General features: G+C 35.8%; 2 protein-coding genes across 3 annotated transcripts in view; one reads left to right on the plus strand and one right to left on the minus strand.

The window, feature by feature from the left end:
• The window catches only part of LOC123676083 (sodium-dependent transporter bedraggled), a 31081-nt gene extending 21083 nt beyond the window's left edge, over window positions 1–9998 (plus strand). The window contains exons 6-13 of one of the 2 annotated variants that reach the window (XR_006746847.1): window positions 6705–7141; window positions 7200–7540; window positions 7639–7861; window positions 7984–8141; window positions 8222–8476; window positions 8553–8783; window positions 8848–9178; window positions 9251–9392. Coding sequence is in view for 1 of the 2 variants with exons in the window: in XM_045611767.1 (XP_045467723.1) it covers window positions 6705–7141; window positions 7200–7540; window positions 7639–7861; window positions 7984–8141; window positions 8222–8476; window positions 8553–8783; window positions 8848–9048; window positions 9251–9925 (2521 nt within the window). In the remaining variant the exon portion in view is untranslated. Of the gene's footprint in view, window positions 1–6704; window positions 7142–7199; window positions 7541–7638; window positions 7862–7983; window positions 8142–8221; window positions 8477–8552; window positions 8784–8847; window positions 9179–9250 lie in introns of both variants that reach the window. The other variant, XM_045611767.1, reaches the window with a different exon arrangement.
• A 588-nt stretch (window positions 9999–10586) lies between these two features.
• Window positions 10587–17727, minus strand: LOC123677132. The gene is made up of 11 exons (XM_045613645.1): window positions 17391–17727; window positions 16872–17035; window positions 16579–16811; window positions 16277–16459; window positions 15842–16149; window positions 15368–15683; window positions 14355–14514; window positions 13387–13622; window positions 12788–12985; window positions 12085–12386; window positions 10587–11025 (listed from the first exon to the last, which is right to left on the minus strand). Exons 1-11 carry the CDS (start codon window positions 17467–17469, stop codon window positions 10703–10705), a joined length of 2502 nt encoding a protein of 833 aa, XP_045469601.1. The 5' UTR covers window positions 17470–17727; the 3' UTR covers window positions 10587–10702.
• Between the last annotated feature and the right edge of the window lie 844 nt (window positions 17728–18571).

Consider the following 18571-nt stretch of genomic DNA (forward strand, 5'->3'; position numbering starts at 1 on the left):
GCACTTTCCGAAATGAATGAATTTGGGATCGACGTAACTGGATTTGTGTCACTGGTTGTTTGACATGTCGTGATGGTTCTGGCTGCATTTATCGAAGCATTGATATTTTATATTTTCGATGATATTACATTCACTAAAACACGCCAACCATCATTGTAGTAAGTATATGAATATTGAACTGTTTCATCCGCAACTATTTGGTACTTGATCATGATTAAACCAAGATATATACTTTCCATGTTTTCACAACCAGAAATTGGATATTAAGATCTTCAGAGTCATTAACATAGATAGAAGGAGTATATTTCTTATTCAGTAAGCAAATTTTGTCCTCAACATGAACTATCAAATTTGACATGAAGCGCGTGGAAATGAAAACATATCAGTGATACAATATTTCACTTATTTCGAGAGTTTCTCCACAAAGAACGCACTTCTTATATTTTATAGTGAAGCAACGTTTCATATTAACTCAAAATATACATATATTGAAAGGAATACCTAAATATTTCTGAAATTCAGAAAACAAACTTCAAGCGTGCCAAACGACGTGAAACAACCGATGACACTAGGAGAGCAAAATTTGCCGAACCTTGGATTTCAGCAGGTAGATAAAGAAAATTATAATCATTCTGTGTATTATAAATTCGACAATAAAGAAAAATATCGAATTCTCAATATTGCATATTCAATCGGGAATCACTCAAATAAATAGAATTATTTCATTCAATATATTATAAAGGGTGTTTTTTTTAGAGCTATAGAACTTTTAATTGCAATAAAACAACGATGGATTATTCGATTGACATGAATTTTATTTATCCACAAGATAATCTTGTGGCATTACATTTTAAATATGATTTCTGGCATATGACCGCCACGGCTGGCTCGGATGTAGTCCAATCTGGACGTCCAATTTTCGATGACTTTTTCCATCATTTGTGGCCGTATATCGGCAATAATAGAGCGAATGTTGTCTTCCAAATGGTCAAGGGTTTGTGGCTTATCCGCATAGACCAATGACTTTACATAGCCTCACAGAAAGTAGTCTAGCGGTGTTAAATCACAAGATCTTGGAGGCCAACTCACAGGTCCAAAACGTGAAATTAGGCGGTCACCAAACGTTTCTTTCAATAAATTGATTGTGGCACGAGCTGTGTGACATGTTGCGCCGTCTTGTTGGAACCACAGCTCCTGGACATCATGGTTGTTCAATTCAGGAATGAAAAAGTTAGTAATCATGGCTCTATACCGATCACCATTGACTGTAACGTTCTGACCTTCATCGTTTTTGAAGAAGTACGGACCAATGATTCCACCAGCCCATAGAGCGCACCAAACAGTCAGTTTTTCTGGATGTAACGGTGTTTCGACATACACTTGAGGATTAGCTTCACTCCAAATGCGGCAGTTTTGTTTGTTGACGTAGCCATTCAACTAGAAGTGCGCTTCATCGCTAAACAAAATTCGCTTATACGTATTCAGCCCAGAACCATTATTGTCGAAATAAAATTGCACTATTTGCAAGCGTTGTTCAGGCATAAGTCTAATCATGATGAACAGTAATGCCAACTTAAAGTTATATTCCTCGAAAAATAACACCCTATACTTCCTCTATCTATGTTTATTACTCTATGTTAAGAGCCATTCTCGTGATCTGTCAATATTTTCTCAGAGGAGGAGGGACAAAAATAATGTGCGGTGTTGCTAGAACGATAGAATGATTAATAGAAGTTAGGAATATTACATTAGTTCCCACTTTCGTAGAACAAATCATGTGATAGGTATCTTCTACCACCAAAATCATTTGAGCTATGGTTCACCTGATTGTGAAAATATCTTCAAATTAGAACAAACTAAATATCTTTTAATTTCGCAGTTTTAGGAAATTCTAAAGACCCAATTTCCTCCAAATAATTTGATGGTTTTTGTACCAGTTGAATCATCAAATATCGAGTAATTTTTTAGGCCTCTTATCATTTCCTTACATCAGATATCGAGATCAGCAGTTTTTTCCAAGATGAATTCTGCTAATGCTCCTCTTTCTGCGCAACCTTAATCGATTCATAATCATCGTAATAAGTGCGAAAGAAAGCTAAACGATAATTTCACTTTTCTCCTAATCTCGAGCACTTATGAAAATAAACCTACTTTCCATAGCCCTTATTTGGCTCGATTAAAAGTGAAAACGCAGTCAATGTACTTGATTATCAGTCAGATTCTGCACGATAGTCGGACAGTGAACCAACCGCCTGCAGGAAACCGAACCACAAAACCCACGAGATGTGGAAGAAGAACACAAACTAGAAAACATTGTTGGGAACAAATTGCAAACTCGATATCACCGCAACCTGATTTGAAGAACAGAATAAGAAGAATTAAAATAAGGTTTAACGATTTCACGTTTCAATTTTCAGAGATACATCTTCCATAATAACGGGTGTTTTTTTTTGAGGTATATAACTTTAAGTTGACATTACTGTTCAAGATGGCGACCGATTTGATAGCTGTCAAGTGATTTATTCTCAGTTTGGTTTGGCAATTCATCATGATTTATTTCGAAAATAATGTTTCTCTAATTCTGTGGTTATACCGTTCATTCTTCCACATCTTGTAGAACAAAATAGTGCGAGAATATATCAGAAACGCACAGTTTTCATGGTTGTATTTTATTATTCTATGTTGGTACTCCGAACTTTCCGCCACTGCTTTATCTGTCCATATATCAATTTGCCTTAAAGAAATTAGTTCTGCCAACCAACATTTTTCAATGCAAAAATCACTAAATTATATTTATGGAAATATTTCATTAATTTCAATGAAAATGCAATGAATTAGAGAAAATAATGTATAATACTCGTACAGAAGACTCATTCTACCACTCGTTCATTCCAAAACTCGCCACTTCGTGGCTCGTTTTTGAACTTTGAACTTGTGGAAGAATATCAATGCCTTCTGCACTTGTATTATAAATAACTATTCTGTGCGGAATACGTATCGCGCACTACGTCCATTTTATTTTGTTTAGCGATGAAGCGCACTTCTGGTTGAATGGCTACGTCAACAAACAAAACTGCCGCATTTGGAGTGAAGCTAATCCTTAAGTGTATTTGGAAACACTGTTTCATCCAGAAAAATTGACTGTTTGGTGCGCTTTATGGGCTGGTGGAATCATTGGTCCGTACTTCTTCAAGAACGATGATGACCAGAAAGTTACAGTCAATGGTGATCGGTATAGAGCCATGATTACTAACTTTTTCATTCCTGAATTGAACAACCATGATGTCCAGGAGCTGTGGTTCCAACAAGACGGCGCAACATGTCACACAGCTCGTGCCACAATCGATTTATTGAAAGACACGTTTGGTGACCGCCTAATTTCACGTTTTGGACCTGTGAATTGGCCTCCAAGGTCTCGTGATTTAACACCGCTAGACTACTTTCTGTGGGGCTATGTAAAGTCATTGGTCTATGCGGATAAGCCACAAACCCTTGACCATTTGGAAGACAACATTCGCCGTGTTATCGCCGATATACGGCCACAAATGTTGGAAAAAGTCATCGAAAATTGGACGTCCAGATTGGACTACATCGGAGCCAGCCGTGGCGGTCATATGCCAGAAATCATATTTGAAATGTAATGCCACAAGATTATCTTGCGGATAAATAAAATTTATGTCAATCGAATAATCCATCGTTATTTTATTTCAATTTAAAGTTCTATAGCTCTAATAAAACACCCTTTACAATAAAATAAAATTCTATTCATTTCTCTGGAAATTTACTGGGTTTTTTAATATGACATTGAAACATATTATTGGAAAACCCTTCATATCAGAATCAATTCCTTGGTGTGTTTTGCTGCTTCCTTGGAGTTTGGAAGTTGTGCGTAATGATTAAAATTACCTGTACTTTGTTCGCAAATAAAGAATGGACAATTCGCACAAACACTAGAATAAATCGTGAACAGACAATGGGGTCGTTTTTTCGGAAAGTGAAAATCTAAATAAAACACTCGAGACTCAGCGATAACGTTTATTTTGAATTTAATCCCTCCGATTTGCTTGTGCATATGACTTTAAATGGTACTTGGACGTAAGCAGTAAACTACTTGAGAGCTGTTGATAACGTTTGCCTAACGTATATAGCCAATTTTTCTGAGATTTGCTATCATTCATGTAGTGCTTTGAGATCTAGTTTCAAGATGAGTGTCTTAGGATCTGAAGCTCTTCGGAGCTGTGCTTAATTTTGTGAGTTTGATACTTTGTAAGGAATTTACATTTCTTTTGATTGAACTCAATCAAAGGATTGGGGAATCAAAGGATTGAAAGAATTGATAATTCCTCGTACTGAACAAAAAGCTTTCAATTATAAAACATCAATACCAATTCTAGTTAGTCTAGTGTATAGCTGAAAGTTCTTTGCTTCTGTATCTTTTGATCTTTTATGTCTTATATTTCTTGCTTCGGTTTTTTAGGATCATTGGTAATTATTTAATAATTAATATAATCCCCCTGAAATTTTCACATGTCCACGTTTCAGAATGTGTTGAATCCAAAAATCAATTCGTTTGGATGAAAAACAAATGAAAGTTATTCAAAGGCCTCCTCGTATAAAACATCGAAAAACCAAGCCACCATTACTTCTAAAGTGGACGTAAAACGCTGGAGAAGTCAACCGTTCGATTCGTTGCAATTAACAGTTGAAAACTCGTAAATTTTCGAAATTTGGCAGTTTCCCAACAGCAGAATGTAGGACATCTGCAGTTTGCATGTTCCAACGGTCCTGAATCATATTTTCTAGAGCAATTACTTCGCTGTACCTGCTCCACAAGAGTCCACCCACCAACTTCAGAAGTGGGTTTCGGTTTTTCACTATTCTCTTTCAGCTCTCTTGCACCATCACCAACTAACGAAGACTCTCGGGTCAGTGTTCTGTTGTAACGGTGCAGAGCCTCCTTTATATCGTTACAATGTTCTTTATGTTTCATGCTACATCTTGCGTCGTTTTATTTCGAATTGGCACTGTGCTAAGTATCGCGATGGTGTCGGTTTTATAACTCTTTTTCCTTCGTGAGTGGGTTCTTTTTCGAATTTTGGTGGGTTAAACAGTGTTGTCTGTGAGTATTGGACGAATATGGGGCTTTAGAAAGGTATTGGAGAGTAATCACTTCATAATAATGACTGTCTTTCATTTAGAGATAATTCTGGTACAATGAATCATGCTCGATTCATCTTAATTGTTAATATCGCTCGATGAACAAAAGAACCATATGAAAACCAAAAGAAATTGTTCTAACATTTTCATACTACTCATCAGATATCTTTTGAGATTAATATAAAATAATACAGAACTTGAACATTAAAAAAAAGATTAATAAATAATATAAATGTTGTTTTGCAACAGCTTTTATTAATAATACAAGACAGAAATATTCTCTTATTATAATCTAGTAGATAATTTCATTGCAGTAGTATGTCTGTATAATCAGTTAGGCGCCTATAATATCCCCCTGTATCGACCAATTAATATTATCAAACAACGCTAATCTCCTCTTTTCTTAACCCGGTATATTCTGAGAATTTCCAATCTTTCCAAGAAGACATTTACCGTTTGAATCATTCAAAAAAAAAACACACGTGTAAAATAATTGACAATAATTTCCTTAAAGATTCGAGAATGACAAATTTTTTATCAGTCTGTGTTGTTCGCCGAAAGAATCGAGTTCTTGGAGGTCTTCAAAATCTCAAATAAGCAAAATGAGCGCTCTTCCAATCGTTTTTAATATGAGGTAAGGTTCAAAAATAACTTCAACGTTCTTGGTAGTTCCGATTTAACTATTGCAATATTTTCAAGGTAGCTCTCTTACTTTCAAAAATGTGTAAATAGTGCTTAATTACCTCTTAGAATATCCGCATGAAATTCCTTATTGCAATTTCTTTGGCAATGGCCTACTTACCTAATAAATCATAATGCTTTATTGAATTGGTATTTCATAAATTTCGCAAGACAACAGCGGAAGCAATGTAGTTTCAGTTTTCAATAACCAATATAAAGATAATAAATTGAATGAAATGATAAAACATCTACCAATTCATCATGTTGCAAGATTCTCAACCAACTTTTGTTAGTTTCCTACTCGAATAAAACATGAACTTCAAATCATTTTCGTTAGGAGCAGAAATTGAAAGGTACTGAATTGAAATTCTAGGAAAGTACCCATTTTAGGTCATGAAATAAATGACACTTAACATTCTCTTCCAACCAAAACAACTATAATGATCAGTCAGTATTATAACATCGAACTTTGAGGACCGTTATTATTAAGTATGTAATAACATGTGTTGGAGCAATTAGAGACAGCGTAGATGTACATTTCCTTTTAGACTTTGTAGTTTCAGGAGAGATACAGTTATATTGTTAGTATTGAATCATAATTAAAAGTGTTATTAGCAATTACTGACCTTGCCACATTAGGCGATTCCGTTCAATTCAATTAAAAATCAATAGTTCCTCAATTCCAAAATCTTCGACGTTTTGACGTACAAGGGAACCTACTCTTTATAAGCCTTGACTATTTTAATATCATTTCAGACGTTATAGACAATCTGCTCTAATAAAATTGACCACAAACTAAACCTTGCGGTACACCTTGATATCTGCTAACTTTTTTATTGAAGACTGATTTATCTCTTTATTTTCAGACCATGTGATAGAACTAGACGTAACGACATGCCAGAGGCTGCAAGTCCTTTAGGACAATGGCCGCACAGCTTAAGCTCCACCCTTGCCTGCCTAAGCTGCACGCTTGGCCTTTTCAACATATCAAGATTCGCCATTCTCACTGTCCATTTCGGATCAAACTTCATATTCCAGTTCATGATATTGTCAGTGTTCTTCGGACTTCCGATGTATACTCTTCAGATGTGCTTAGGACAACAACTTGGAGCAGGCGTTATAGACATGTGGAGGATATCACCTTTGTTCCAAGGAGTGGGGGTGTCTCTCTTTTTATCTCAAGCTCTTATAGGAGTTTACAGTATTATAGGAGTCTCTTGGATGTTTGTCTTCTTCAGAGACTCCTTCATTGCAAGAACTGATAGATACAAATGGGCTGAGCCTTTTATATATTACAGAGATGGTAAGACGAGTGAAGATTATATATTTTTACATCGTTCAACTTATTTGGAATGTTTCAGCAAATCATAACACATTCAACGCTACTCAGAAGCTTCAACCTGGAACTGTAGCCGACTATTTCAATACAGTGGTTCTCCAAAGACAACATTTGGCTTCTGGAAGTGAATATGGAACCATTAAGTTCCAGATGGCCTTCAATTTGGCTGTAGTGTGGATGATTGTGTTTGTGTCGTTAAGCAAAGGACTTAAATCTTATGGAAAAGTGATCTATGTTTTTACTTTAGTGCCAGTATTCGGGATGTTCATCTTATGCGCGAAAGTTTTGGGAATGATGCCTCCCAATTTTATCAACCATATGTTCCCTGAGTCATCTTGGGATGAATTCTTCTTAAATTCGAGGGTAAGACATTGCTAAGTTTTGGAGTTTAATTTATGTCTTCTTCTAACGCTATTCCGTAACTGATTACAAGGAGATGCTAATATTTCTTTTCGTTGTAGAGTTGGCTAGCAGCAGCCCAAGAAACCTTTCTGACATGGGGTTTGTTAGGAGCAGCAGTCATGCAAATCACATCACACAATAAAGAGAAACGTCTCCTTCAAAGAGATTCTAGTCTTGTAGCTGTAATTACTTTCATAGTTCTACTTCTTGTTGCTTTTTTGGCTAATACTTGTGTTCAAATACTGAAAGCAGCTGGATACTACTATGTTCCGAGTTCTTTTGGTGAGTAATAGGCTATGTAGATTTATTGGGAGGGAATTGTTCTTTTTCTGTCTACATTTCTGTCCAATTAGACATCTTGAGTGGATATATTTGAGCTTGACTAACAATATTTTACTTCACAGAGAACAATAACTCGTATATATTTCTAAGAATGCAGACTGATCCCCTTCCTACTACTTTGGGAAATACCCCTATCAGATACATGATCCACAATTCCTTTATTTTGGGAGAAAAAGTTATGAGGCCTTTTATGGACCCTACAAAAGAAAGTGGTTATCAGGTTGGTAATTTTCTATAGCATGTTCAGGATTATCCTCTTATGCCTTTCAATAAAAACTAAATGAAAATAACTTTTTGTAGGTCTTGCGACTGGCGACCGAACTGATTCCTGCCACATTCGCAGTCCTAGGACCAGAGAGAATTTCTTCATTTTGGGCCGTATTGTTCTACTTTATCCTGATTCTATTTGGTATTGCACAACAGTTGGCGATTTGGCATTGTGTGATTACTGGCATTATGGCTATTAAAGCAAGCGCCCTGAAATCTTGGGAGACAACTATAACATTCTTTAGTTGCTCTTTTGGTTTTCTCTTGGGGCTTCCCATGGCTACTGAGGTAAGAAGCAGGAATAGTCAGGATATTCCATTCTTCATAATTGTATTATTTCTATTCTCAATGGATTTTTTTTCAGTTGGGGATTTATGTGGTCTATGTCTTGGACTATACCATTGGAGGAATGTGGTGGCTTTTAACCATAATCTTCCTTCAAATTGTAGCTGTATTCATGGTCCGTGGAAGACCTTATAGTGGCGATAACATTGTTTTGGCACTCTTCAGCTCGAATGGGCACTCATGCTTAACCAGCTGGCTGCCTCTACTCTTAACCTTTATCTGGAATGTGATACTACCTGTAGCTATAGTGGTAAGTTAGAAGAACCATTGCTAAATAGTTTAACCTTAATCAATAACCTTCATTTTTGTTACAGGTGTTGTGTATTTCAACCTTCAAAAACGGCCATTTCAAGGAGATGTTCATTTGGCATCACGCACCAGTTGCAGAATACTGGCCACTGATTGTACGTCAGATTGGATCCATGCTGCAACTCCTTCCAGTGCTCTGTGTACCGATAGTGGCTGTCATACAAAGCTATCGCTATCTGAACAATGGACCATCTGATATTCTCGATGTAAGTCCCATCGAGCGAATGTAATATTGAAATCAAACTTATCCACAATTCAAATTGATCTATCCTAAATTCTTCCATTTTCACGCTCTCTTAGAATTATGTGGATCCAGTGGCGGAGATCGAAAGATATGTTAGTATTTCTTAAGATAAGACGTTGATTGGTTTGTCTTGACCTTCTCACTATCCGGTTTTTCTGTTACAGAGGATTCAGCTGTTGTATCGCCCACCTATTGGGGACCACATGGACGACCTAGCTATCCAAGAGGCGGCAGCGGCTTCGCGGATGAACAACCAGATCAGCAACATGTTGGCTGAAGATCCTCCTCCGAAGTATACACCTCCACCGTCCTATACAACTGCTACTGGTGTAAGAATTGCCAAGTTTCTTCGGCAGAGCATTAGAAGGAGCGTTAGAAGGTTGGCAAATGTTTTGGGGGAGAGCTCCAACGTAAGACCAAGAGCGTCCATACCTCAACCTCAACTACCACCTCCAGATTACAGTGCGGTGTTGGTTGAAATGAACCAAGCAGGCTCGAATCCCTCCAACCTACCAATTACAGTGATAGACGTACCAGCACCATCGAACAATGTGAGACTGTCAACTCTGGAACGATTAAGAACACTTCAGCCTACTCAAGGTGCATCTGCTATTACCGCTGCTGAAGTTGCTTGTATATTGAGAAGTAGTTTCAGGAGAAGTACTGTTAGGAGGAACAGAGTTGATTTGGAGAATCAATTCACTGATAATAGTATAGCTTCTTTGAGTGCTGAGAACCTGATAGACTCTGCTGCTCCTATTGGAGAGACTTCGTTGGTTCTTGACCACTTGCCTAATAGTTCTGATGAGAATGAAGACAAAATTACAACTGTGATATAGGATAAGATTGATAAGTTATATTAGCTTATAAGGCGAAAAATTGTACATATCGAAATATAAATTTCAAACATTTCTTCATTCTTGTTATTTTTTTCGACCCAAATATTGATTTGTGGCCATAATTAAGAAAGTTAAATTCAACAAAAGAACATACACATATTAAGACCATTGTTAAATTGGAATTGAAAATAGATCAATTGTGATCTTTTTAAGGGTCTGCAATCTGTTGATATATTGCTAAAAAGTTTTCCAAACTTTGATAACTTATTTTCTTGTATAAGTCACTCTTCTATGCAAAACGCATTATACATATGGTGTGAAAATAACCTTCACACAAATGGTGGCAGCATCAGGAAAATAAATCATTTGTTCATACCTTTATAAAGATGAAGGAACCGTCATTATCAATGAAGATGAACAAGTTGCAATATTACAGAAACCTGATGAGATTTGCTAGTACTCAATCAATTCTTTTTTCAACAAAATGGAGCAAGATTTTACTCATTAATGATAACAGTTGGGAATTTTGAGTCTAATTGTTTGGCCACCACGCAACCCAGATTTGTATTCAATCAATTTTTTCTTTGAAGGTATCTTGAAGTTGAATTTGTTGGTAATTTACTCAATGACTTGTGCAAAAGAAAGAATATTTCTATGAATAGGTATCGTGCTTTATTTCCGATTACAATACGCTAATACAAAATTATATTTACCGCAGTACATTCAACGAGTGAGTATATAAACGACACGTGTATATTATATAAAAATCTTCCTGTATTACCTACTGGTATTGATGTAAATTGCTAAGTTAATGAGGTCATTTCCTAAGAAAAAATCTGAAGTTACAATGTTCACCCTGTGATTCCATTCTCTAACCCACCTTGTGAGGTTTGGATTGACGTCGTTTGCGAGTTTTCTCAATTTGTTTCTTCTTAAAAGGACATCCTTGAAAGTAGGGGTTAGTTCAGCCATTATTGCATGGAACATTGCGTTTTTCGTCGATTCCCTGTTTAAGAAGTTTTCCAGAAATTGCTTGAGGGAGCTCACACATGTCGTGTCTGCCCAGGCGTGTGGTATTGAAGGCCACAGCCACAAATACTCTGAAACAAGTAGGTTGTGAGAATAGAAAACATTTTGTTTAGTAAAATACTTGTAACGGGTGTTTTTTTCGAGGTATATTACTTTAAGTTGGCATTACTGTTCAAGATGACGACCGATTTAACAGCTGTCAAGTGATTTATTCTCAGTTTGGTTCGGCAATTCATCATGAATAGACTCACGCCTGAACAACGCTTGCAAATAAAGCAATTTTATTTCGAAAATAATGGTTCTATGCGGAATACGTATCGCGCGCTACGTCCATTTTATTTTGTTTAGCGATGAAGCGCACTTCTGGTTGAATGGCTACTTCAACAAACAAAACTGCCGCATTTGGAGTGAAGCTAATCCCCAAGTGTATGTCGAAACACCGTTACATCCAGAAAAACTGACTTTTTGGTGCGCTTTATGGGCTGGTGGAATCATTGGTCTTTACTTCTTCAAAAACGATGATGGCCAGAACGTTACAGTCAATGGTGATCGGTATCGAGCCATGATTACTAAATTTTTCATTCCTGAATTGAACAACCATGATGTCCAGGAGCTGTGGTTACAACAAGATGGCGCAACATGTCACACAGCCCGTGCCACAATCGATTTATTGAAAAACACGTTTGGTGACCGCCTAATTTCACGTTTTGGACCTGTGAATTGGTCTCCAAGATCCTGTGATTTAACACCGCAAGACTACTTTCTGTGGGGCTATGTAAAGACATTGGTCTATGCGGATAAGCCACAAACCCTTGACCATTTGGAAGACAACATTCGCCGTGTTATTGCCGATATACGGCCACAAATGTTGGAAAGTCATCGAAAATTGGACGTCCAGATTGGACTACATCCGAGCCAGCCGTGGCGGTCATATGCCAGAAATCATATTTAAAATGTAATGCCACAAGATTATCTTTCGGATAAATAAAATTCATGTCAATCGAATAATCCATCGTTGTTTTATTGCAATTTAAAGTTCTATAGCTCTAAAAAAACACCCTTTATTACTTGATTGATTGCATTAGTTGTTATTTCTATGGATGTGATCAGTTTGAAATTTTTGCACTTACTTTCGGTATAGCACCATTCGGCATGTGTAAAAATAATATTTTTCCCAGCATCCCATATTTCATTCAAAGTGGGACCTTTGCAGTGGACGGACGAGTTTCTGACATAGGCATATGGCCCAAGTTCGTTATAAGTGTAATGTATAAACATCTCATGCAGATGATCTAGCCATTTCTTCGGCCTTGGGAACCGATGGAAGTCAACAATGAGTATTTCTTTGGGTGATTTCTCCAGGAATTTTTTTATTTCATCGAATACCCTCTCGACTCTCTGCACCCTGATGAAATCGTGGTTGATGTGAAAGCTGCAAATCAAGCAGGACAGAACTACTTTTGAAACAAAGGTTCTACTACGTAACATGCGAATTGAATGTCCTATTTGGATCAACAACAATGCTACAGTCAAGACGTTTTGGGTGAAAAATGCGTCATGGCTAGCTTCCACATTTCAAAGAGCACGGTGCCAAAATGAAGATCACTTTCATCTCTCAGAGTATTACATAATAAGCAAAATTGCTGATACTGGGTAACTAACAACCTCCGATAGCTTGAGCGTGCCATCGTTTTGGTTTATAAACAAAAGGGCAAATATTAATATATTTTGTACATACTTTTATATTTAAGAAGCCTTTGAAAAGTAGCCATGACGAACAAGGAAGTATCTGACTAGTTCTAACATGCTGTATATAAATATTGAGATACTCACGCAGGTCTATCATCTACCTCGAAATAACAAGCTATTCTCAAATCGAGGTATCTTATGCCAAAGACCATCTGTTCCCAGATCGTTCTGTCTTGGTTTAAGACATAGTCTTTGGTGAAGAATGGGGCACCACCACAGCATGCAGAGTTGTGGGTTCCTGGTAATATTATGTTTCCTAGGTGCTGATGGCCAAGACTATCTCTAAAAATATGATAATTTAGATTTTTCCAATAAGAATGATCCAATTCGAAATGGCAACAAGGTGTATTATTTTTTGATCTTCCTTATGTCATTTGTGTTCAGGATCAGGAGGTTATGTCATTCATCATGGAAAGATACACGCTTGAATAACGTTTAGAAATTGTCAAATTGTTTTATCGAAATCAGTGCTCTTTTGTGAATACTGAAAACTATTTAACAATTTTCAAACGTTGTTGAAGCATGTTTCTTTTCATTATCATGGCATAACCTACTGAAGACAATTGACATAAGAAATGTCAAAAAATAAGACACAATGTTGCCATTATTGAAAAACCCTATACTAACAACGATCTGAAACGAGTAGACAAAATCTTTTTTGATGTTAAGTGAAGTTTTAGTACCTGTTATCTCCCATCCATGTAGGTTGAATCTTCAAAGATTGTATGTCGATAATCTGAAGATCCTCAGTAAACGAAACTATCCAATAGGGGAGATCTTGAGGTCCAACATACCCCGGATACGTTGAGTTGTAGCACCAATTTCCGGGTAGTTTATTCAGATTGAATTTGATTTGGGTCTTGTAGTAGCCTTTAGGATGCTCTCTCGCTCTAATTTTCACGTATAAATGAGTTTCACACTGCAAATTGATTCGTTATTATTATATTATCAATTTAAAGAACCACGCAATGCATCAAAGGGAAATTTATGTTGTAGTACTATTATGTTGTTGAAGCGTGTATCTTTCCACAATTGAATGGCATAACCTACTGAACTCCAGTGACATAAGAAATGTCAAAAAATAATAGACATTGTTGCCATTTTAACCATTTTAAATTATATAATTTTAGGATATATTATTGCAATAATATATCCTAAAATTATATAATTTACAATTACAAATACATGTATTGTAGATATACTTTATTCTTAGGAAATTCAGTATATGAAATTAGATAACTCATTCGAATGCCTTCGAAAAAGTTTTGCAAATCTCTCAAATACTCTGAACTATTAGGAACATATGTTCTCATTTGGTCCTTCTATTCTACAAATACCAAAACTCTGAACTTTCAAAGTGGGTCAAATTTTTTTTTACTCGAATAATTCCTCAAATTTATTACAGGCAATAATAAATCAAGAGCAATCAATGGACTAATCAACAATTTAAGTGCCTACTTATTAAAATTTCCAATAAAAAAATAGCTGAAGCGAAACTGTCTATCAAATCCATAATCATTCTGGAGACAAAGAGTTACATTATTCGAAAGCTGCAACCATTCAAGTTCATCCACGTATGACTAGTAGCAGTATAAATATCCACCTGTGTCATATATGACGTAAGCGAAGTAAAAACGAGGATAATACTTACCACAGATGTTTTCCTTATATCACAATTGTACAATGCTATGTGCTCCACTTGAATCTCGTTTTCTCTCGGCGTAGGATCCCAGTTGAGTTCAATGAAAGCATCCTTCAAAGAATTGACAGTTATAAAAACACTTTCCCTTCGGTACATAATCAAAAATATACTATTACACTATTTACAATAACAATTTTCAGGAACAAAAAACTTGACGCCCAATGCTGTACAATACACGTGCGAATTTCAAATCAATAAGTAATTTTGGGAATCGCCGAGAGATGACTCTGATTTCACGCAAACAACGAGATTTCTCCACACTTTGGCTTTACGTTTTCCAGGCACGAATGAGTTCACAACGAAAAACAACAACAAATGGTATATTATATCCTTTTCCAACGCAAAATATCTCAACACGTGACGAAATAAATATCAAATTATCTATGGCTCAGTACTTGTTACGTATAAAGAAAATACACTGTCAAATTTGTCTACAAAACGAGTAAAAGTGAGACGATTAACTGAATAATGTCACCTAAGAATTCTTCTTAATTAATTTCTTAATTCTCAATATTCACAAATGAGCACTGTTTTTTTTTATGGACCTATTTGATAATTTATAAACTTTATTGAAATGTGTATATTTCCATAATTTAATGGCATAACCTACTGAATACAAAAACATAAAAAATGGCAAAAAACCCTCTCATACCTATATCGTGGAGAGGTGACTCTGCTGCAACTAGGCGACCCTTATAAAACTGCCGGGGTCGTAGTAGAGTATGGCGTGACGCCACCTCTCGGGCAGACAGAGTCACTACAGTATAATTCCCATTGGAATTGTATGCTTTAATTTAGGTGCAACACTTGAGGTTCATAGAACAAATTAGAGTTAATAACTTTATTCACATCCTGTTACAAGTCTCAGAGAACTAAAACATTATACTCTAAAAAGAAAACGATACAATTTCTTCATTAATAAACAACATTAAAATTCCTCATCTTATCAAGCTTCAAGCTACCTATTCTTATTTACATCGATAGCCACATCGATAAGATTGTTACCCAGGAAAAAATCAGAAGCTATAATATTGACTTTTCTATTCCATTCATCTCTAACCCATCTGGTTACATTGGAATTGACTTTGCTAGCGAGTTCTCTCAAACTATTCTTTCCAGTGATGACATCAATGGTTCTTGGGGTCAACTCTGCCATCAACGCATTCATCTTATGGTTGGATCTGTTCTTCAGATAATCCTCTAGGTATTTCTTCAGATGGTGAACGTGTATAGTATTCGCCCAAACCTGGGGTATTGGCTCCCACAGTTGTGGATAAACTTGAAAAAGAATTATTTGACATTTAACTCAATTTGATTGTCTAGCTTCATAAAGGAAAAGTAGCAACTTGTGCACTTGTGAGGAAAATAAGTAATATATAGGTTATAAAGAATATCAATGTTTTGGGAGATTACTGATATTTCATTTAGGAACTAACCTTTTGTATAATGCTTTTCTGCATATGTGAAGATGATGTTTTTTCCAGCTTTCCATATCTCATCCATTGTAGGTCCTTGATGCATATTTCCATCAAGGTCATCTTTGGAATAAGCGTACTTTCCCAAATGCTCCAGGGTGTAATTGATGAATTTATGGTGTAAATTTCTATCCCAAATTGATGGAAATGGAAATCGATGAAAGTCAATGATGATCACCTCACTTGGTGATTTGTCAAGGAATTGTTTTATCTGACTGTAGACGAGGTGCAATTTTTTCACCCTAACAAATTCATGGTTTATGTAGAACCTGAAAATACAAGCTTTAAAAATGTCAATTGGGTGGAATTTCTTGGGGATTGTATCATTGAAATCCCTGAACAATGACCTCGTTTCCAAAGAAGAAATAGGTGCATCAATTTAGGACGATTACTTACTTTTCATCATTGTGATAAGCTATCCTAAGATCCAAATATCTTATGCCAAACACCAGTTGATACCATATAGGCAAATCTTGGGTCAAAATGTAATCTTCAAATATACTCATACCTCCATAACACCCTGAGTCGTGCGTTCCTGGTATCAATAGCTCTTTTAGATGTTGGGTTTTCAACTTCTCTCTAGAACAAACCAAGGTTTTGTTCATGAATTCAAAAGGTGCTTTATAAAACTTTATTTTGCTTTTCAAGAAGCAATTTCGCCCTTTTGTAAGAATACTATAAATACCTTCAGAATCTACCTATTGTCAAACATCCAAGAAGGTTGTATCCTCATTGGCTGAATATCTATGATATCGTTAGTGTTTGAGTAAGACACAATCCAATATGGTAAGGCGTGGACTCCAAGTTGTCTTAGTGTTGTTGAGTTGTATTGCCAATACTTTGGTAGGACGCTGATGTTGAAAGAAGTCTGTGTTCTGAAGTAGCCATCTGGATGATTGTCTGCTATTATTTCATCGTAGAGAATGACATCCTGCAATTAAGTCTTTGTTGGAACTACTGTTGGTTTTATCAGATGTAGACTAGTTCTTACCTGTGTTCTATTCCTTATATCTTCATTGTAAAGGGCTATGATTCTTGGAGTTATATCATCAGGACTACAAGCTGTTTCCCAATTGAGTTCGAGAAAGGAACCCTCCAGGGAGCTCACAGTAAGAAAGACACCTCCACATTTCGTTGAAGCAGTAGTTCCTGAAACTGTTGCCAAAATTTTATGAAACAGTGAAAGGAACTGGAATAGAATGAGATATAGTTTTATGACAGTCGAAAAATGTAGCTTGATGAAGCCACACCTAAAAATTAAAACAGTGAGTGTAATACCAGAGTTATAAGTAAAAAAACTGATTTTTTTCAAACTTTAACACATTGTATCTCGAAAACGAAGCTTGATAGGATATATGTTTAAATGAACTTTTTTTCATAAAAAGAGTTGTTTTATCCGACACCAAAGTTATTGGATCTGGACCACCTTGTATAATGAGCAGAATCAAGTTCAATGAACAACTTCCCGCTAATTCTATTCAATTATTGATAATAGGTCAGTGGAACTCACCAATACATCCTCCATACAAGAAATATCCTAAAATAACTGAGGCGATTCTTCTTAACAATGTTTCATGAAACCATAACATCCTATTTTGTGCTTTTAACACAACACAATAAAACTAGTTCTGTCCACAACGAGGAAATGATTAGATTAGACTAGTGCAGAAACTATGTTGAAATAGGTACAATAACATCCCAATCAGTAGAGTGGTCCTGATTGAAGAGACGAAAAACATATAAACGTACATTTAAATTGAAATTATTCTCAGTGGCGTGGGCATTGTCGGGTCAATACCTCTTCCGAAAAATTGAAGATGACTGGAATTTTAATGATTTTTTCCGGTTTTGAACACTGAGAATTTAAAAATGACCTTAACCAAAAGTTCATTCGACTAATTGGGATCCTTATTCAACGAAGGATCAAATTGTTGTGAGAATACTATTAGTCTAGGTGAAACTAGATCGAACAAGTGAATATCTCGGTTTTGATGAGTTACTCACCTTAGATAGCCTTGAGTAAGTAGATTGTGTATATCTTTTTTATTTAGAGTTGTGTACAGTGACTCATATTCGTTTATTAGTCTGTTTTGGATACAATTTGGTTTTGGTATTTGGGTCAACTAAGAAATTAATGAAAAACATCCTCAAATCCAACAAAAATCTTTTTCACCGAGAAAATAATGCTCCTTGTTACAAATCGATGAAAATCATTGTCAAATTGAACGAATTAGGTATGAAAAATTTGAGGCAAAAAAATAAAAAAAAAAACGAAAATATTGAATCACTACACAAAAATCGTTATATCTTTTAAAATATTGGTCACAGCCCCATCAAATAAAAGCGTTTTTTATAGATCGAGCTGTGATATGAAACATTATGAGGTTTCAAGTCCGAAACTCGCCCCAAGAATAGTTGGCAGCCTCGATAATATCATAAAAAATTTTTTTTTAAATTTCAGATTACACCCTATAATTTCTGAAATCATGGACTAAATGCTGAACTGCACGCATTTTCGACATCTACATTGATTAATCAATCGATTTTATAAAATTCCTATGTGGGTACTTTTTTTTTTTTTTTGAGAACTTATTCACTTTTTGTTCTAGGTCTTTTATTTTATTTTCTCGATTTTATGAATTCATTGCAATGTTTGCAATTTTTATATTTCCTATTCTCAGTTTTGACTGC

The sequence above is a fragment of the Harmonia axyridis genome, chromosome 3 (assembly GCF_914767665.1).
Source record: "Harmonia axyridis chromosome 3, icHarAxyr1.1, whole genome shotgun sequence".
NCBI classification, from domain to species: Eukaryota; Metazoa; Arthropoda; class Insecta; order Coleoptera; family Coccinellidae; genus Harmonia; species Harmonia axyridis.

Bases quoted from the DNA above. Each gene is read 5' to 3' on its own strand.
- LOC123677132 (XM_045613645.1), bottom strand. From the start codon at position 17,469: ATGTTATGGTTTCATGAAACATTGTTAAGAAGAATCGCCTCAGTTATT. The intron at 16,460-16,578 runs GTAGATTCTGAA...GGTTTGTTCTAG, and splicing joins TCTTGGATGTTTGACAATAG to AGAGAAGTTGAAAACCCAAC. The intron at 11,026-12,084 runs GTAAGTGCAAAA...TACTTGTTTCAG, and splicing joins CGAATGGTGCTATACCGAAA to AGTATTTGTGGCTGTGGCCT.